General features: G+C 37.0%; 1 protein-coding gene across 2 annotated transcripts; it reads left to right on the forward strand.

Moving 5' to 3' along the window:
- The first annotated feature begins 11222 nt into the window (after window positions 1-11222).
- On the forward strand, window positions 11223-13150 carry LOC310939893 (transmembrane protein 230-like). Of its 2 annotated transcripts, XM_083904750.1 has the most exons (4): window positions 11223-11256; window positions 11335-11490; window positions 12598-12720; window positions 12893-13150. In XM_083904750.1, the coding sequence occupies exons 2-4, from the start codon at window positions 11401-11403 to the stop codon at window positions 13031-13033; spliced, it is 354 nt and encodes a 117-aa protein (XP_083760876.1). In that variant the 5' UTR covers window positions 11223-11256; window positions 11335-11400; the 3' UTR covers window positions 13034-13150. The 2 variants fall into 2 exon arrangements, with proteins under 2 accessions (XP_083760876.1, XP_083760875.1); XM_083904749.1 differs by having other exon boundaries at window positions 11230-11490.
- The last annotated feature ends 9148 nt before the right edge of the window (window positions 13151-22298 follow it).

Below are 22298 nucleotides of genomic sequence, written 5' to 3' on the forward strand. Positions count from 1 at the left end.
GTCGTCCGGCGAACGAAACATCCCGCTCCGATTCCACGCCGGCGGCCGCTCGACAGACGAAACGCGCTGAAAGTTCTCCGCGGCGGAACGGGAAGATCATCGGGGGATTTTCATTAAGGCCGTTAGAGCGACGATCGCATTAAAGTCTGTTCTTGTCAAAAACATAATTTGAACGATGATGCGTCTGTGGCAAATGAGCCGACGCATTAGCGGGGAAAATAAAACAACAGGACGCCCGCGAGAGACGGGGAAAACATCTACGGCGCCGAGGTCGCGGAATCCATCTCCGAAAACTCTTTGCATGTCCTCTGAGGCGGAAACTGCAGTTTTGGCCCAAAAGTCAAGTCCATTTTCTTAAACGTCGGAGTGAGAAACCAATTTTCAGGCTTGGACGGTTGGTGAACAGCAAGAAACAATCCACACTCTTCTTCTTCTTCTTCTTCGTCTGCTGCTGTCGTTGAAGGCACGAGAAAGAATCTTTCAGCTCCCACACGTCGACAGAATCCGGCACCTTTGAGAAGAGACAAAAGAGTAGAGAGAGATTATGTCTGTAGAAGTTTCTAGCGGTTATTCAGCGTGTGCGGTGCGACATCAAAGTGCGATTGTCATCAAAGCTTTGATGACCAAAGTGCTTCTTGTACGTAGCTAATCCTTAGTCATCGTCTGTAACCGATCATCAGAACCCGTACGCTTTGCCGGTTTACAACCTTTTAAGTAGTGTTTAGATTAAGGGTGAATTCCAATTCCTTGCTTAACCCTTAATCTCAAAAATGTGCTCTCCCTCTAGTGCAAGTGCTGATTCTCAGAGAAATTAAGTTGAGGGGTTAAGTTTAAGGGCTGTATCGCCCTCAATATTTATATTTTACGAGACCACCCTTTGGGAGCAAGGGCTACCCAGAATGCATTGCGTGTTTTCATATAACAAAGATGGCGCCGAAAGCAGCGAAACGAGTATGTTACAAATGAAGTATTTTCTTTGTTAATAGAGATATAAAAATGATGAAAACCATTGTATTATCTTAGTTTAGGCCCATATTATGGATTACTGACGTCATTGTTGCGTAACATTTATTTTAATTTTTTACGATCTTTTGTCAATAGTCGGCCGGTTGCGGACAAGCGATCGTTTGCTATGGTTTACTTTTCAATAAGTCGTGGTGTGTGGTAACTGTCAGCTGAATATTTGTATGAGTATCATCTTATAACTAACTGACAACCTAATAACTCGACCGACAAACGGATCGTAACAAATAAGCCTGACGTAAATACGCTAGCTTTCGCGTTATTCTGCCCCCTACAGTCTGAAGACGTATCTGCATTTAAGGGGTGTCCCATTTCAAAGTGACAAAATAACCCTAAACGCTTGGTTTTGAGGGTTAGTTAAGATTAAGGGTTGAGCTTGAGGGTTAAGATAGGAATTGGAATTGGCCCAAAAACCTCTTAAAGAGTTGTCCGCCCATACTTGTTCTGGTCGCCCCTTTCCAGACCGTAGTTTATTGAGCTGTGAGAAGCAGCCGGTAAAAAATCTGGACAATATCTGCTTGTTGTCCTGGGAGAATCTGAGGATCCCACAGTAAGAGTTGGAAGATGGGAAAGAGAAGGTCCCGATCTCGGATAAGTGGTCGATGATGGACCTTCACGGTACCCAATTTTAACCAAACTCCTCCTCAGTAACGTTCGGTGCGAATAAGATCTTCAGTTGACCTGCACCGAGACGATCTGAACCTCCTTCTTAAATCCCTCCAAACCGATCGATGTCGTTCCATATGGCCTTTACGCGGCGAGAGGTCGTAACGGTGAACAGCTACAGACTGACATCGATAGTGTGCTGCTGCTGCTGCTGCTGCTGCTGCTGCTGCTGCTGATGCTGCTGCTGCTGCTGCTGCTGCATAAATCCACTTAAACCTAAAATGTAAAGAGAATAAAGGGGGAAATGAAGCGAGTCTGGATCTGTTCAAAGAAAATAAAATCAGCGGTTTATTAGTTCCTCGATCACTCCAGTGTTTCTGCACTCGCTGTGAAACCACATGCTGATTTTTTTTTTTGATTATATATTATAGTTTTTATAATGTTTTAAGTGTTTAAATTAAGTCTCAATTCTGCCGTATTGCCACTGATGAAGTGAGAATTTCTTTTAAGAGACGAATTCTGAGTGATGGTCTGAACCGAAACCGCTCCATCTTGACTTTGATTCGGCGAATTCATTTGGTTCTGAATTTATTGTGTCGGACAAAACTCTGTCACGTCGACAGATGTGAAATTAATCATCGTAGTCTGTGGAGATTAACGAGATTTGTAATGTGGAACGTGTAGATTAGAGGAGGGAAAGTAGAGCGTCCATGTTGATGTTTTTTGGGGGGGATTTTGCTAAGCTGCTTTATTTGAGGGTGAATTTGGCATCTATATTTGTTGCTCACTAGCTACTTTTTTGATATCTATCTTTGTTGCTAGTTAGCTACATAATCTATCTATCTATCTATCTATCTATCTATCTATCTATCTATCTATCTATCTATCTATCTATCTATCTATCTATCTATCTATCTAGCTGTTGCTAGTTTGCTACTTTGATATCTAGCTAGCTAGCTAGCTAGCTAGTAGGGGTGAGCCACCCAAAGATTCACATCCCCACTAGCTAGCCCTCTTGCCAGTTGTACTACTGACCATTTTATTCTATAATTGTAAAGTTTGTATTCTATAATTGACTCACATTAATCATAGTCTCACTATGAAGGTCGTTCCTTAAAGGCGCCATATGTAAGAATGTGGCCAAAAACGGTTACTACATTCAAATTCAAAATTCAAATTCGCAGAGTTCTTTTAGGTTTCGTTTTTTTCTGACGTAACTGGCAACCCGTGGTTGCTCGGCAGCTGAGACTCTACTGACTGCAATGATTGGTAGACGGCGGTAGGTGGCGCCACATGACGCCAAAACACGATTTCAAAACATAAACATGATTTGCAGTCTGCAAAATATATATTTTTTAATGCAAATATTTTGTCTGTACTGTTGTTGTTGGTGAGTTCAGTTTGTTATATGAACATGGTAACGCTTTCTTTTACAGTCCCCTAATTACCAGGTATTTACCTGGTAAATTCATGGTAACACCAAAGTGTTACTAGGTAATTACCAATGGTAATAAGAAAGTAAATACAGTGAAACTGTTGCCAAAATACTGGGCATTTACCTGGTAACTATATAGTTAATTATAGCGTGTTATTACTGCTGTTAATAAGAAGGTATGTACAGCTAAACTATGGCAAAACTATGGTAAATGTAAGTGTATTATTGGGTTATAAACTGGTAATAAGCAGGTACCTACAGTCCCCTAATTACTAGCCATTTACCCAAGGGGTAAACTAACAAACCTAACCCTAAAAATGTGTGTAATTACATGGAAACAAGCTTGGCTTTCTTTTACAGTACAGTTTTACTTTACTTACCGAGTACATTACCGTGCATTACCCAGTATTTTGGCAACGGTTTCACTGTATTTACTTATCTTATTACCCTTGGTAATTACCTAGCAACACTTTAGTGTTACCATGAATTTACCAGCTAAATACCAGGTAATTAGGGGACTGTAAAAGAAAGCGTTACCGAACATTATTCCTGAGTCTCTGTGACATATTAGGAGGATTTTATGATTTATTACTTAATGCACCTTTAAATATCTGTTTTTATAAACATCCCGTGTCTTATATTATGGGAATGGACCATTTTAAATATTTCCGCTGCAGGCAATTGTTGCTCGTCATCGATTCTAAAGGAGGTTTGTAAGGAATCGCTGAAGCTTCTTTTTTCCTTTTCTATTTCATGCTCTATTTGACTGCTGTTATGTGTCACGTGTACCTAATGAAGTGGCCAGTTTAATGTCTCTATTTAAGAGGGGACAAAAAAAAGAGGGTAAAACCATTATGTGCGTGCGTTGCGCTTTAGCTCGCTGTTCTCCTCCGATGCTTTGACCTTTTCTTCTGTGTCTAACATACAGAGCGGCACCTGAGGAGCTCTGACGCCCACTCATGAAGAAGATGATGATGATGATGATGATGACGATGACGAGGTAATTATTATCAAAGTTGTTGTTGCTCTATCAGCAGCGACTCGTGACATCACTGTAGATAAAGTTTCTTCAGCGTCAGAACAGATGAAGATGTGGCTCGTGTTTAACCATAAACAGTCTGGGATTGAAACTCAAATCACTTGTTTATATCGTTACGTTTACATTTTTTTACTATTTTATTTAACCCAGGGGTTCTCAAAGTTTTTGATACCTGAGGGCCAATTTAGGAACCCTACATTGGACTGAGGACCGCCAAAGAAAAAAAACTGAAAAAAAATCCCATTTGTAATTATTTTAATGACCAGATTGCAGTTCTGGTACAAAAAATGTACCCAAAACTTTTGGTCCAAAATTGACAAAAACGTCATACTATACTATGTCGACCAAAATTTGAAAAAAGTTTTTACCCAAAATGTAAGAATGTTTTTTTACCCAAAATTAAAAAAAAATGTTTTTACCCAAAATTTGAAAAAAAAAATTTGACCCAAAATTTTTGGTCCAAAATTTGCCAAAAAGTCATACTATACCATGTCGTCCAAATTTTTTATTTTTTTTTGGGACAAATTGAGTATAACATGTTATAGCAACCTAAGGAAGTGATTTCAATGAAAACAAAGTGAGGACCGGCCAAAATGTCCTCACTCTGTAAAAATGACCTCACTTTGTTGGTTAAAAACCCTCACTGGTCCTCAATATGCCGCAAGTACAAGAACACACACACACACACACACACACAGAAAAAAATCCCATTTGTAATTATTTTAATGACCAGATTGCAGTTCTACAGTTTAGCGTTAAGTAATATAAGCGTTAATATAATGTAATTTAAGCATTAGCATAATAACGCGTTATAACTTACAGGGTAATTACCCAGTATTTTGGCCATTGTTCTTACCTTCTAATTACAGGTTAATACCAAGTAACACATTTCTGTTACCATATATTTACTGGGTAAATAGCTAGTAATTGGGGGCTGTAGCTACCTGCTTATTACCAGCTTATAACACAATAATACACTAAAATTCACCATATAGAAACCAGGTAAATACCCAGTATTTTTGTTTACACTTATTGGTCTGTATCCAGTAATGTTGTTAAATGAACATTTAACAAGCTTAGTCGCTCCTGGATTAAAACTATCAACAGTAATTCATTGCGGGGGCCGCCAGAAATGTTTCTGCGGGCCGCCATTGGGCCCCCGGGCCGCACTTTGAGAACCAATGATTTAACCCTTTAAGGTGCTACTCAACCGTTTGGTCGACCACACTTTGAGTCACTGTATCTCATTTAAAAAATGCATCAAAGTGAACTCACTCACACTAAATTAATGTGACTGTGTTCTGAATGTTGTGCTTTACGAATTATGCAAAGCAGGTTTATTACGAACGGACGTCTCAACCGTTTGGTAGAGGTCTGTATCTGAAATACTGCAGGGTCTAATTAAAAATAAAATAAAATTTACATTGATTGTCGTTATTGTTACTATAAGTAAATAAAATAAAATTTAAAAAAAATAATGATTTTTTTCCTTTGATTTTTTTCTTGGTCTGTACCTTTAAAGAAACTGTGTCACAAACTCGTTCATTTATTCTCTGCAACAAGAGTTTGAGTTAAAAATAAATCAATCAAAAGAGTGAGTAAACAAACCTGTTGATGTTGATGAACACGTCAACATTACAGTGGAAATGTAGCTGAGTCATAACTTATCTCTTAATACTTTATTATTATTATTCAAATTACCTTATTTATCTCATTATCTGTGTCTTACTGTACAGTATCTTATCATCTTTATGTTTCCAAGCTTATTATTTCTTATCACACAATTTTATTTCTTACCTGATCTTTTTTCTTATCTTACATCATTTCATTTTCCACCACATATCCCTTTTTATTCTTCTTCTTCTTCTTCTTCTACCTTCTCCTCTCTTATCTTTCTATCGATATTTATCATATAAATGTATTTGCTCAGCGTTCGTTTCGTTTCGTCTTTGTATCAATTTTTTTTTTCTTTTTAATTAAATACACGAGTTAATTTAATAAAACTACAGAAATAGCTTCATATAAATCATCTATTTATAGAACAGTGCAAGTCCACCGCAGCATCACACACACACACACACACACACACACACACACACACACACACGGACAATTCCACATCATAAGAAGTCACAGTAAAATCCACTTTGCAGATGAAAAAATAAACGAAATCTAAGATTATTGCAGACTTCTGTGTTATTCATGATGACACGATGAGGCTTAAATTCTGAGCAATTGAAATTCAAAACAAGAGGAAATTAAAATTCCTTCACTCACCGCTAACTTCAGGCTGGAATTTTTTTTTTTTTTTTTTACCAGATCATCAACATCCAGGCGTTTCCTGCCTCCACGTTTGGAGACGGCGATGACTGACGCTCACTCGCCGGGAAGTGAGAGACGGAGAGGGAGAGAGAGAGAGGGAGAGAGGGAGAGAGAGAGAGAGAGAGAGAGAGGGAGAGAGAGAGAGGGATCATCATCATCATCATCATCAGCATCATCATCAAGGAGACAAGAGGAGAGGAAACAAGAGAAGGAGAAGGAGGAGGAAACACGAGGAGGAGGAGGAGGAGGAGAAAGAGCTCAGCTGCAGGTGATAAAAGATGAGGAGAGTTTGTCCAAACATGACTCACCACACACACACACACACACACACACACACACACACACACACACACACACACACACACACACACACACACATTCTTGTACTTGCTGCATACTGAGGACCAGCATTTCCACTTTATAAATCAACACAAATTACAAATATCTACTTCATGAATGACATCTACATAGAACTACTGGTTGCAGTACCATAAAATGTCTGCAGGTGGAGCCCCAGAGCAAAAAGGGCTGGAAAACTTTTTCGATTTTTTTTGTTGTTGTTGTAATTTTTGGTCCAAAATTTGACAAAAACATCATACTATGTCGACCAAAATTAAAAAAATAATAATTTTTGACCAAAATTTCATACTAAACTATGTCGACCAAAATTTGAAAAACAATTTTTACCCAAAATGTAAAAATGTTTTTTTTACCCAAAATTAAAAAAAATGTCTTTTACCCAAAATTTGAAAAAAAAAATGTACCCAAAATTTTTGGTCCAAAATTGACAAAAACGTCATACTAAACTATGTCGACCAAAATTTAAAAACATTTTTTTACCCAAAATGTAAAAATGTTTTTTTTACCCAAAATTAAAAAAAAATTTTTTACCCAAAATTTGAAAAAAGAATTTACCCAAAATTTTTGGTCCAAAATTTGACAAAAACATCATACTATACTATGTCGTCCAAAATTTGATTTTTTTGTTTTTTGGACAAATTGAGTATAGCATGTTATAGCAACCTAAGGAAGTGATTTCAATGAAAACAAAGTGAGGACCGGGCCAAAATGTCCTCACTCCGTAAAAATGACCTCACTTTGTTGGTTAAAAACCCTCACTGGTCCTCAGTATGCCGCAAGTACAAGAACACACACACACACAGAGTGACACCCCTGACCATCGTCATCCTCATGCCCCTCCCCCCCCATGTGTCATCACAGTGACATTGTATCTTATTCCCTGATCACGTGATTTTGTTCAAACATGAAGTTTCGCCGTCGGATTATTAATAATCTGATGTCAGGTCACGACCTTTGGATTAAATAAGAATAAATCACGAATCACCCTTTATAAAAGAATTCTCTTTTTTAACCAGTTTGTGTTGCAGAAACTGAATTATTTGCGTTATTTTAGAACCATTATCTTTAAGATTATCACGTCTCATTTAATCTGATTTACTAATTCTTTTTTTAATCTTAACTTGTTCATTGTTCACGTGAAACTTAAATTGTGTTTTCTTAAGCAGAAACAAACTTTATCATCTCATCTTTCCTTATTCTATCATCTTATCTTATCTCGTCTTAATTGAATTTATTTAATCTTGACTTATCTTATCTTATCAGAAATGATTTTTTTTTTTTATCTCATTTTGTCATGTTTAGGATGATATTATTTTAATTTAAATATCGGAAAAAAATAATTAAATAACTAATCTTATCTTCATTAAGATCATCTAATCTGACCTAATGTTATCTTAACTTCTGTTACATCATCTGAAAATGGAAAATATGTGCGTGAGTAACGTTCAACTGCTAAAAAAAACAAACATTTGCAACTTGTCTCCGTCCGCCCGCGCTCTGCTGCTGTATACGCGCAAACGCTCCCTCGGTCGGGGGACTCGTGGTTTAGTCTGTTTTCAGATGAAGAAAATACAACAAACAAACACCAGACAGACGCAAAAAACGACAACAGAAATTGACAAAACGTACATACTACGGGTGTCCGTTTTTGTTTTTGTTTTTTTTTCTGTAAAAACATTTATTTATTTATTTATTTTAAAGAAAGAGAGAAAACCTGAGGACAAACACACACAGACTGTAAGAGGCAAAGACGAAAAGCTTCTCTGTTGTTAAAGCGGTCGATACACGTTTGTTACCGAGGTTCAGTCGATTTAATTTTAATCTGCGCTGCAGATGTTTCATCTGGGACTTTATCATTAAACGACTGAGCTCCTGTCTCTTTTCAATTAAGCAGAACACACACACACACACACATACATACACACACACACACACACACACACACCTAACAGCACATTAATAAACACACACTTTATTGATTTTCTTTCCTCCCACTTTGGTTTTTAAACCTCTCTGTGTTTCATTAAAAAAAAAAACACATTCACATCATTAACGTCATTTTTTTTTTATTTCTAATTAACGGATCATTTACAGTGATAGTAACTGAGAACAATTTTACACCAATTTACTTCACTAATGAGCCGAACGTTTACACAGATTACGGCTCATTGTGCCGCACACGTGACGGCGAACACTCAACAACAACAACAACAACAACAACGACGCATCAATTACTGTCCGATTATCAACGCATGAAATGCAGCCGGCACAAGTCGGAGCGCATTAGACGTGAGATATGAAAACATTAGAGAAATAATGAAGTAGCAAAGCGACACTGGTGCACGTCTGCAGCCGATTATTGATCCCTGTGGAATCTAAAACCTGTTGCAGAAGCAATTAGGAGAGTGTGTGTGTGTGTGTGTGTGTGTGTGTGTTCTTGTACTTGCAGCATACTGAGGACCAGTGAGGGTTTTTAACCAACAAAGTGAGGTCATTTTTACGGAGTGAGGACATTTTGGCCGGTCCTCACTTTGTATTCATTGAAATCACTTCCTTAGGTTGCTATAACATGCTATACTCAATTTGTCAAAAAAAAAAAAATACAATTTTGGACCAAAAATTTTGGGTCAAATTTTCTTTTAATTTTGGATGACATAGTACGACATTTTTGGTCAAATTTTGGACCAAAATTTTTTTAATCAAATATTTTTACAAATTTTGGACGACATAGTATAATATGATGTTTTTGTCAAATTTTGGACTTAACATTTTTTGTCAAAGATTTTTTCAAATTTTGGACGACAAAGTTTAATATGACGTTTTTGTCAAATTTTGGACGAAAAATTTTGGGTCCAAATTATTTTCCCAAATTTTGGACGACATAGTATTATATGACGTTTTTGTAAAATTTTGGACAGAAAATTAAAAAAAAAAGTAGTTCTTTGTAGATGTCATTCATGAGGTATATATTTGTAATTGTGTTGATTTATAAAGTGGAAATGCTGGTCCTCAGTATGCAGCAAGTACAAGAATGTGTGTGTGTGTGTGTGTTAAAATCAATACTCGTGGCAGAGAAAATTAAAAAAACCTGAGTCGAACACTGTTTTGTTTTCATGTTTATGTTTTTGCATTGTTTAAAAGAGTAACGTCATGTCTTTTTTTTTTTTTTTTTTTTTTTTTTATTATTGTTGATCACATAGAGGCCGAAGAAAGTCGGTCACGTGGGAAAAGAGACATCGATTTTGTTTTGTTTATTTATGAGGATTTCACGTTTGCTTTGCTCTGAGGCTCAGTTTTAACCTGCAGCTCCATTTTAAATATATATATATATATATATATATATATATATGTGTGTGTGTGTGTGTGTGTGATTGTGTCATCATAATTTTTGGACGCACCGGCCGGCCCGAGTCTCGGCTGCGATTCATCTTCTTTTCGTTGACAATGAGAAATAAAGGTGAACTCCTTAGACAGAAAACAGATGACGCTCCTTCTGTTCCGTGTCCTGCAGCAGGCAGCTGTCCACCCACACACACACACACACACACACACACACACACACATACACACACACACACACACTCTTCAGAGGACATTACATTGTCTGAAATGTATTTATAATTTTGGGACTTGATTTTTGTCCCCATAAGGAAGACACGTCCCCGCAATGTGAATTTTCACTCACATTAGTAACAGATTTAGGTCCCCACAACATGAGTATATAACTACTACTGACTTAACTTTAACCTTAACATAGAAAATGTCTTTACTTCAAAATGGAATCATTTATATTATGGCGACTTGATATTTGTCCCCATAAGGACGACACGTCCCTGTATTGTGAGTGAAAACTCACATTAAAACAGACTTAGGTCCCCACAACATGAGTATATAACTACTACTGACACTACTACTGATAGAACATGTCTTTACCTTAAAATGGAATTGTTTTTATTATGGGGACTTGAATCAAATAACAGTTTAATCTTAAATGTTAATAAATATAGAATATTAAACCTATATATAAAACCTGTGTATAATTGTTTTTACTGCAATGAGGTTCGACTGCGCCCTCTTGTGGCTGGCTTGGAACAGTGCAAAATCATTGTTGATTATTGATTATTATGATTATCATGTAATTCTTAACCTAGCAAATTAATTATTGTTGTTCGTTTTTATCACCAAGCTTTTATTTGAGCATTTATTTATATTTATTTATTAGTCAGCGCTGCAGATTATCATTTATTTATATTGTAATAATTCACAATCTTCATCTTCATATTCACTCGTCTGTCTGCGTGCCTGAACCCTCCTGACCAGTAGGTGGCGGTGTGTCACTGCGCGCCGTCGACTGAGCGGCGAGGAAGAGCAGCCGCGGTTGATGACGTCACAACAAGGAAGCGCCTCAGTTTAAAGATCAGTAAACATTAGCTCGCTGTTTTTTTTCTATTCGTCACGTCGCGTTTTAACTGTACTCTTATCATTTGATAATAATAATAATTATTATAATTATAACAATACTTATAATTACAGTTGATAATTCTTCCAGGGGCTCGTTGATGTTTCTGTAGCCGAGTGTTGGACGCTGCTAAGGCGGCAGAAAGGAGAAGGAAAAATGCCCGCCCGGAACATCGTGACTGACGGGGGAAGTAACGTGAGGTACTCCCGGTTAGCGAGCGACGATGACGGATACATCGATTTACAGGTAAAAAACACACAGAAACACACAACTGTCACACAACTGTGACAACAACGACGACAAGAATACACGTGTTATCATGCTAGGTCAGTGTTAGCTTCATGATCCGTGCTAAGTGGCTAAACGCGAACTCAATCAGTGTTTCCGTCCGATCATTATTATTATTTAATACATATAGTTTATACTTTATTAAGGACTCATTATAGCCCAGGTAATACAACTAATATATCAAAATAAAATAAATTAATACCACAATATATAAAAGCTATATTTTATATTTTTACATGTAATCTGGTTGATTGTATATTACTCATTAATCTCTGATAAATTCTGCTGAGTCACTGAAACGTTATCCGGAAGACCTATGCTTTTTATTATCGCTAAATAAATGCTGAATATAAACTATTGTTCTTCTAACCTATAGGTTTTTTAAAATTTTAACATAATAAATAAGATAAGATAGTCCTTTATTCATCCCGCAGTGGGGAAATTTCCAGTGTTACAGCAGCAAGACAATTAAGATAAGGATAATAAATAATAAACATGCATTACCAAAAAGAAATAGAATATATAAAGTACAATATATAAAGATATTAACACTGACTATAAAAATAGGTTTAAAAATAGAATGTAGAATGTACATTACAACCGGTCTGCAGAATATACACAGTATGCACATGGTATTTATAGTGTAAGGAAACAAGGTTGAGCTATTAAATAAGGATATGGATATTGCACTGATGAGAAAACTAAAGTATACAAAATTTGACAGTATGAAAAATGACAATATATTGCACTTAAAAAAAAAATGTACTCACACATATTAATCATACTCTGCTGTTCAAAATTTCCAATTTCCGAACATTAGTATCGACTTAGGGGTGAGAATCACAAGTTAATCCACGATAAATGGTCCATGACACCATTAATATCGCGATACTGTGATCGTCAATATATTGCAAACATTCATGAAAACAGGAAAATACCCGACCTTCAGTTCTGAAGTTGGATTTAAATAGTTTTTCTGGAATCACGAGCATGTAAACGATCGGCGTCGTGTAAATCCTGCTGTATCTTGAGAGAATAAAGACGTTTTTTTTTGCTCCTCTACAGTTTAAGAAGAGTCCGCCCAAAGTGCCGTACAAAGCCATTGCTCTGGCCACGGTTCTCTTCTTAATCGGCACCGTGTTGATCGTCATCGGCTCGCTGCTCCTCGCCGGATACTTTGGCGTCACGGTGAGTTCTGAACTGAATCGTTAGAAAGTCGAGTCGAGCTGGAACTGTGTCGTGGAAAAGAGCCGTATTTGATTGAGCCATCTCTTCCTGTGGCACAGTCCAAATGACCTCAAACAACGGGGGTTTTAAATTATTATTATTTTTTTTTTTATCCCATTTTGTTTTCTTTCAGCACTCGGACCGAACCATTCCTGTCCTCATCATCGGGATCCTCGTCTTCCTGCCTGGATTTTACCATCTACGAATCGCTTTCTATGCTTCAAAGGGCTACATAGGTTATTCCTATGATGACATTCCAGACTTTGATGACTGACACACACACACACACACACACACACACACACACACACATATATAGTCAGTGTTGCTTTTGCTGAAACTTTAAATCAAAATCTCGCTGCGAACATTTACTCTGCTGCTATGAAGACATATTATCACATATTCTTTAATTTTGTACATTTGTTTTCATAGTTTTTATCCAAAAAAAAACGACTCAAAAAAAGCCAGTTTGTTGTAATTTAATGTGCTTTTTTTAATTCAATAAAAGTCAAAAACATTTGGTTTGTGCTCGGCTTAAAACCAGCTCCGTTTGCTTTTGTCGTGGTTCGTTCGTCCTCACGCTGCAAGAGTTTCTCTGAAGGATTTCAGGTGATTAATGTTGATCCTTTGATCTCCATCTGGTTCACCTGGACCAACACTGTGTAGGTCAACACTGTGTAGGTCAACATTGTGTAGGTCAACAGCAGAAGATCATTTAGATTCACCGTGTTATTATGAAAATAATTTGTAGAATTTGCTTTAAAATACATGTCTTTTATATTAATTCTTTAACCCGAACATACAGCGCCCTCTGTCTGTATTCTTTTATTTCATTTAATATCAAAATAGTGTCAGAATGATTGACATTACAGAATTTTTTATATTTTTTTTACCCCAAAAAATTACCACAATACTTAAAAGAAATCCTAAAATTACCGTAAACCACTTTAGTTCAAAATCCCAAAATCGTATTTCTTATGACATGAAGTTAACTGTTATTAAACATTACTTTGACAAAGAAAATCTACATATTTTTATATTATATATTATATATTTTTAACAAAAACTGACATTGGACAACAAAAAAATAGCCACAAAAGCTACAGAAATTTGTAATTTTACCCACAAAAAATGTGACTCGCTTTACAAAAAAATACCCCAGCACTTCAAAATAAATCGCTACGACTGTATGTTGGTGAATTTGACAAAAAAAGCAATGTAAAATATGAATAATTTTCTGTCTGTTTAAATCTGTGATTGTCCCGATAAAAGAAATTCACCGCGATTATTTTTTTTTATTATTATTCGCGATTTGCAACAAATTATTATTTTGTCGCATATTGACTGTGTGTGTGTGTGTGTGTGTGTGTGAAGGGGGCGGGGCTGTGGGTGAAAACCTGATAAATAATTCAGACTCAATCACATCCGTTTTCCCTGTGTGTGTGTGTGTGTGTGTGTTCTTATGTGTGTTTATCTCTGCCGTTTGCTCGTAAATGTTGTTTGTGTTGTTTTGTTTACCTCTCACCGTGAACCAAACGGCGAGAGTCAAACGTTTGAACGCGTGTTCGCCTTTTGTTGTTGTTTTTTTTTTTTTTTTGCCTCTCACGCTTTTGTCTGAGGCGCTAAAAACACCAGCGGCGTCAAGTCACGTGGAACACAGGCGGAAGTCCACACGCTTCCGTTCAAAATAAAAGCCCCTCCAACAAGTGATTTTTCACCTTTTTGATCAAAATAGACATTTATTAAAAGTTTAGCCCACCACCATACAGTCCTAGTGATTTATTTCATGCATCAGTCGTTCCAAAATCATCCAAAATAGTCTTGTTTTTGTGTTTATTTATTTTTTTAAATCTGTAAAACATGTTTTATTCTTTTCTCTTTGTGACAATACAATATTCTGTAAATTTTTGCTGACATTTTGTTAAGTTTCTTTTTTCAAACCAATTTGAACGTTTTTTTTAATTTGTTTTATTAGTAACTGAGAATAAATGAAGAAAAACCTAAATTAAATATATATAAAACGTGCCCCAGGAATGACCAGGAAGAAATATAGACTTATTTAATCCCTATTTAATTTTTTATTTATAATTTTAATCAAAATGTCTTTTGACATTTTTAGAGACCAGACAATTAATCAATATATCAAAATGATAATGATCAAATTAATCTATAACGATCCAAAAGACTCAAATAAATTGTAAAATATAAATATTTATATATTAAATAAACGGTTAAAAAGGCAGAAAATATTCACATTTAAAAGCTGAAAAAAAAAATATATATATATATATATATATAAAAAAAGATTAATCGATAATTTATTAGCAGGGTATCGATGCAGCCCGAAAACCAATCAAAACTTGCAGGGTTATTACCAAAAATACATTTTTATTATGTTTATTTATATTTAAATTAACAATAAACGTTTTCTCCAGATTTGTCGTTCGTGCGTTCGGCTCGGGCTTTTATTGTGACAAGTCTAAGCGGAAGTGTGACGTGTGCAGTGACTCGGCAGCTTGACCGCAGCAACAGAAGAAGAAGGAGGAGGAGCCAGAGACGCAGAGGAGATGAGCGCGTGAACAAACCTGCTCGTGCTTCATTATTTCACCTCCCTCACGCGCTCACACACACTCTCTCTCACACATACACACACACGTCTTCCTTCACGCAGTCATTCTTTTAATCTCGTAACTAAAAGTACGTTATTTTTTTTATTTTTTTCGCGTAGATTCAACGCACGAGCAAGAATCCGGAAAACGTGAAAAGTTGGTGATTTTTAACGGATTTATGACGATTTCACGACTTCGTTCGGGATTTTACTGAATTATTCTTTTTTAATTTAAAAGAAAACAACATTTTTTTGTGGAGGATTAATGTTTATTTTTCCCACGCGACTCAGAGGAAGAATGTGACCACCTGTTTGTTTTTTCACCTTTATCGCAAACTTCGTTATTTTTGGATTTGATTTGAACTTTTTCCTGTTTTTTTTTTTTTTAAATTTGAATGAACTTTACGTTAAAGAAGAAACTTTCAATGGATTAAAAGTTCCAGCCGGAAGTGAAAAGAGCCTCCAGTCAGGTAAGAACCACTTTAACGTGATTATATATGAATATAATGCATTTAAAAGAGTGAAATAATTGAATATATTTGGTGTCGCTGTGTTTTGTTAGACACCTGTGTGACGTCATCACCTTTTAATTACGTTCATATTATCTCACGTGTACGGACTTAATTCACTGTTACACCTTAGGTACTTTCTTCATGTGGTACTTTTAGTAAATATGAAGTACTTTATATATATATAACTGACAAAATAAACTATAAGAAGTAACTGAACTTTGTATGTAGTACTTTTTTATAATATGAAGTACTTATATATAAGTAATATTGAATATGTGGGTACTTTTCATCCATGTTACTCTTTGAACCAAACTAATATCTAAGAAATTAACCATAGGTACTTTTTATTATTAATTTTACTACAACTTGTAACATTGAGTACTTCTATAGTACTCTTTGGAACATGTCATACTTTTATAGTAAATCCTATAACTAAAGCTCTGTAGGTACATTTTATGTCTAGTATTTTTGTAATATCAAGTACTTTTGGTTTGTTTTATCCTATATCATTTATAATATTACATACTTAAATGAATCTTTATCGAGTAAAAGTAGTATCTAAACTTTTATAATCTCCATTTCATGCTGTTTACCTGTGTTTGTTTACTGTGAGTGGACTAAAACTACTACTACTATCACTACTACTACTACTGCTGCCTTGTATTGTATTATCCTCAGACCTCAGTAATCGTGCAGTACTTGTACTACAGTGATACTGTGACACGCTGCTCTTCAGTTTATGTTTTGTTTGTCGATGTCTCGTACGTCGTGACCTCTTGACCTCGTCCCTGAGAGACTCTGATGAAGACGTTTAACACGTTCTAATGACCCAAATCTGACCTCTGGAGTGAACTAGTGACAAATAGAGTCGATACATTTACTAATAAATCTTCTTCAGTTCTTTTAAAAACTGTATGATTGAGGATTGAGGTCTCCCTCATCTCTGTTTTAGTTTTTGGCAGCAGTCGCTCTGGATGGTGTCTTCCATTTGTGGTCAGAACTCTGTAATTATGAATGTTCCATTTGTAATCGAGACTCGGCAGTTTGGCGCGTTCCATTTGAAGTTGGAACTTGGAATTCTGTCGCGGTCCATTTGTGGTCGGAATTTTGGTGCGTTTCATTTGTGGTCAGACCTCGGAATTTTGGTGCGTTCCGTTTGAAGTTGGAACTTGGAATTCTGGTGTGTTCGTTTTGAAGACAGAACCTGGAATTTTGGTATGTTCCATTCGTGGTCAGAATTTTGGTATGTTCCATTCGTGGTCAGAATTTTGGTATGTTCCATTCGTGGTCAGAATTTTGGCGCGTTCCATTTGTGGTCAGAACTCGGTATTTTGGTGCGTTCCATTTGTGGTCAGAATTTTGGCGCGTTCCATTTGTGGTCAGAACTCGGAATTTTGGTGCGTTCCATTTGAAGTTGGAACTTGGAATTCTGGTGTGTTCGTTTTGAAGACGGAACCTGGAATTTTGGTATGTTCCATTCGTGGTCAGAATTTTGGTGCGTTCCATTTGTGGTCAGAATTTTGGCGCGTTCCATTTGTGGTCAGAACTCGGATATTCTGGTGTGTTCGTTTTGAAGTCTGAACCTGGAATTTTGGTATGTTCCATTTATAGTCAGAACTCAGAATTTTGGTGTGTTCCATTTGTAGTCGGAACCTGGAATTTTGGTATGTTCCATTTGTAGTCAGAACTCAGAATTTTGGTGCGTTCCATTTGTGGTCAGAACTCGGAATTTCGGTGCTTTCATTTGTGGTCAGAATTTTGGCGCGTTCCATTTGTGGTCAGAACTCGGAATTTTGGTGCGTTTCATTTGTGGTTGGAACTTGGAATTCTGGTGTGTTCGTTTTGAAGACGGAACCTGGAATTTTGGTACGTTCCATTCATGGTCAGAATTTTGGGGCGTTCCATTTGTGGTCACTATTTTGGCGCGTTCCATTTGTGGTCAGAACTCGGAACTCTGGTGTGTGTTGTTTTGAAGTCGGATCCTGGAATTTTGGTATGTTCCATTTGTAGTCAGAACTCAGAATTTTGGTGCGTTCCATTTGTAGTCGGAACCTGAAATTTTGGTATGTTCCATTTGTACTCAGAACTCAGAATTTTGGTGCGTTCCATTTGTGGTCAGAACTTGGAATTCTGGTGCGTTCTTTTAGTTTATTTAGCGTTAAAATCACTCCGGCGTTTCTTTGTTTCACAGTAAATCAGTCGCACACACACAGTTGTGTGTCGCTGCTCTGTTTGTGTCGACAAAAACATGTTTTCATGAACCGAACGGATCTTATTATAGGATGTTTTTGTGTGTTTTTCCCTTCACGTCTCTCACGTTCCTCTGTTTTTAACATGACGTGAACAGAGACTCTGGTCCCTGATGAAGCCTTTAGTGCCGACTGAGTCATAAATATTAACAACCCTCATCCATTTGCTGCTCGCTTTAATTGCGTTGGGCGTTTGTTGCGTCATTTATAAAGATGCACTATATTCATTTCCATTGTTTTTTTTGTCCCATTTGCTTTTTTTTGTCGGATCTCAGTTCAGGCGTCGTTTCACGCGTTAAATATCCTCGTATTTCACGCGTTTAAGTCGCCGCATGTCGCTGTTGTTGATAAAAACACAGCAGGAAATTGATTGACTAGAGAAAGTAATTATTCATGAGTTGAAAGTGGCTGCAGCACCGTTGTTTTCTTCAGTCGCAGAGAAAAGAAAAAAGAAGCAAATCGACCGACTTCTCATTTTCGAAGTGGAAGTTTTTACGACGCACGCGGAGAAAAACCTGATAAATAAAACGACAAAGACGACGTTATGGTACGTGTAGGCCACCGCAGTTCCCTTTTTAGATGTCCTCTGATTGATGCAATCTGCAGTCTGACCATTAGGTGGCACTAATTCTCACACACTGAACCTTGTAAGTGATGTTTTCTTACTGTAAAAAAAACTCACCCCGTGTTTATACGCAGGTATTAAACGTTTACATCCGTAGCTTTGATTGGTCAGCTTCGCTCTCGTTGAATAGTTAGGCTTTTTTTTTGTAATTTATTCGTTGTGTTTTTATTTGCACGCTCTTGCAGACTGGTATCGTTTCTCAATGTTTCACGATCAGATATTTATTCAAAAAAATTGTTCGTGAAAACATCAAAATGAGCAAAAATCTACCCGACGCTGGTCTCTGTCTAAAAAGGGCGCAACCAAGTGGCCAGAAATATGTTTTCAGGAAGGAACGACGACGGCTAGACGTTTGAAACTTGGCACAAAAAAAAAATGTTTTTCCACTTTTCAGTGTTTAGAATTTTAGAATTCAAAATAGTTTTCAAAGAATCCCGATCTCTACACAAAAAAGTATAGGTAATAAATTCAGCGCCGTCCTTTCATCACTGGACTCTCCAGGCTCTCGAGTTTGTTACCTTTGACCTCTGACCCTTTGGTTCCTCCCCAGTGTTGTGTCTTGAATGCAGCCTTTATGAGCCTGACCTGTTCCCGCGGGTCGAGGGGGGAGAACAAAGCCAAACGTTAGCTGCTCGGCTTCCACTGGACAGATTTTTCTGCTCCTCTGAGACTGAAATCACTGCCTCTGAAGGCATGCTGTGATTTAGAGGCGAACAAAATCAGGTTTTTCTAGCTTATGCTGATGCTTGTTTTTAAAAATCAGGGTAGCTAACGGCCAATCGTTCAATTTCAATTCAAATGTAGTTGTATAGCACCGAATCGCGACGTACTACGACGTATTATCTCAAGTCTCTGTACCATGGATGTATTATATTAAATATATTATATGTATTATAATTTTTTTGGGGCTTTTATTGGATTTTCTGTTGCAGTACCCACAGTGGCCACCATGTAAAAATTGTCTTCAAGGAAGAGGGGGGCGGAGCTCTATCCAGTTCATATAATACATCCATGCTCTGTACACGTACTCAAAATATAACAGTTCACACAATGGGCAAACACTAGGGGTCAGCAGAGAGAAAAAAACTACAGTTTAACACGGAACCAGATTCCAAAAACCGAATGTGCGGCGTCTGCCTAGACGGGTTGTGGTGAAAGGATATTTTCTTTGCTCGGCAAAACAAAGAAATCATTGAAACAGAATAATTTTTAGTGTGTGGACAAAAACAAAGACATTTGAGGACATCATTTCCAGGGTTTGATCAATATTTTTTTCACATTTTATGAACCAAACATTAATCAATTAATGGAGAAAATAATCAAAATAATTGCAAATTGCAGTCCTGTAACAGAATATCTTAAAGGTGACATAGAGTGGTCCTGTTGCACATAAATGTTAGTTATGGAGGTCTACTTACATATATTAACTTGTTTTTATGGTCAAAAACCTCCTAGTTGCTGCAAACTAGCCGATAGAAATCCTCTTTTCTGACGGTGTTTTTCTGCCGCGAGATTTCAGAGTGAACTTTCACCCCCAGAAGACAGAGTCTTGTGATTGGCCAGTACTATCCAGCACATCCGTTCTCAGAAGCGCAGCGCCCCGCTCTGGAACGGCGGATGCACTGCTCCTCATTATCAAAACATTGTTTTAACGGTGTTTAAAAATAGCTTCTTCACGACTCCCCGCCTCAGTCCCTTTGATGACTTTAAACCGGAGTCAGACCCAGAGTCAGAAGACACTGTCGCTCGTGAAACACCTCCACAACGGACGTTATTCTTCTTCTGCGGTTCAATGTACGCAACCGGATGTGCCCGGACTAGTGCCCGGAGCAGGACGATCGGTTGTTCAGGAGAACCGCTGCTTACGTAACTATTACGGGATTTTCAGTGATCTCGTTGAGCCCCGAGATTACAATAAAACACAACGTTCTCAGCAATGGCTGAACTGTTTGTTTAGAACCGTCAGGGCTTCGTAAACAAGGTAATGACGCAGATACACACCAAAAAAAACAGCGATAATAGGAACTTCCGGTCTAGTTCCTCTTTAACAAGTAGAGTTTCTGTGTGTGTGTGTGTAACTAAAAACCTGCCACCACTGCTGCTGGTCAGAGTCAATAGTGTGATTATACCCTGTAGCAGCAGCAGCAGCAGCATGTGTAAATCCACCAAGCATCACTGTGTTAATCCATATTACAGCGGGAGATTTTCCCCTCACGAGACCAAACCTCCGCTCTCGTTGCTCAGCGTGAGCTCGATTCATTTCCCTTTTTTTAGTTACAGAGAATCCAATACGGTTCGTAATCTGGGACAAAGTCCACGAACTCACCGCTGAGCGAGTTCAACGCGGGCAAATATAGGATTGGTGTTTGAGCTTAGTATTTATTATTCATGTGGTAAATGAACATGTTTACAAGCTTGGATTATATACTGTCGTTATACGCGAGTGCAGTATACGATCCCATACTGTGTGTATTTTGATAACTTTCTGTAATCTACGTTCTATTTAAACATTTTATAGTCGTATTGTTGATATAGTTCATATAATTGTACGTGTATTATTTATTATCTTTATATTTACTGCTCTGACTAATACATAATTTATTTGATTTTATCTTTAAAAACATAGCTGGACACGACAAAAAACACAGGAAATAAGACGCTGTGAAACATGAATAATAATAAAGAGAGGATAAGTGGATAAGTTTGTGCTGCTGGAGGAACTCTGTGACAGGCTGCCTTAGTCTGGATTAACGTGGATTATTAAGAGGCTGATCAGGCTTGTATCTGTCACTTACACACACACACACACACACTGAGGTAATGACACACACTTTCACACACACACACACACACAGTGTGGAGTCAAAAGTTACACGTAACAATGACCGACCATTGTTTTCGTAATCTGCTAATCTGGCAAATTATTCATAAAAATTCATTTTAAGAAGCTGAAATCACAACAACTTTTATTTTTACATATACACACACACACTGATCAGTCAATTATAAAAAAAACTTGATAATTAATGTAATAATTATTGATCAATTATTGTGATTTTAAAAAAAATCAAATTCTACTCCAACTTTTATTACTTATATTTCGTTGTTTGGTCCATGAAATGTCATAAAATCGAGGAAAATGTTGTTCATAGTAGAGTAAATTATTTCTTTTCAATTACAATTCTTTCCCCACAACCTGTCTTGGCAGATTCTTTGTGTTCTCCTGTGATGACGATGTACCACTAGTGTTTCTTCAAACTAAATAATATAAAGCACTTACTAACTTACTCGCACCAATAACTTCTGGCACAAACAGATCTATGGCAAGTTTGCCATCGCAAAAATATTGTGCAGTACATTATTGTGGTCAGAATTTTGGCGCGTTCCATTTGAAGTTGGAACTTGGAATTCTGGTGTGTTCGTTTTTGAAGACGGAACCTGGAATTTTGGTACGTTCCATTCGTGGTCAGAATTTTGGTGCGTTCCATTTGTGGTCAGAATTTTTGCGCGTTCCATTTGTGGTCAGAACTCGGAATTCTGGTGTG

Source organism: Microchirus variegatus, assembly GCF_963457635.1.
Source record: "Microchirus variegatus genome assembly, chromosome: 18".
NCBI lineage: Eukaryota > Metazoa > Chordata > Actinopteri > Pleuronectiformes > Soleidae > Microchirus > Microchirus variegatus.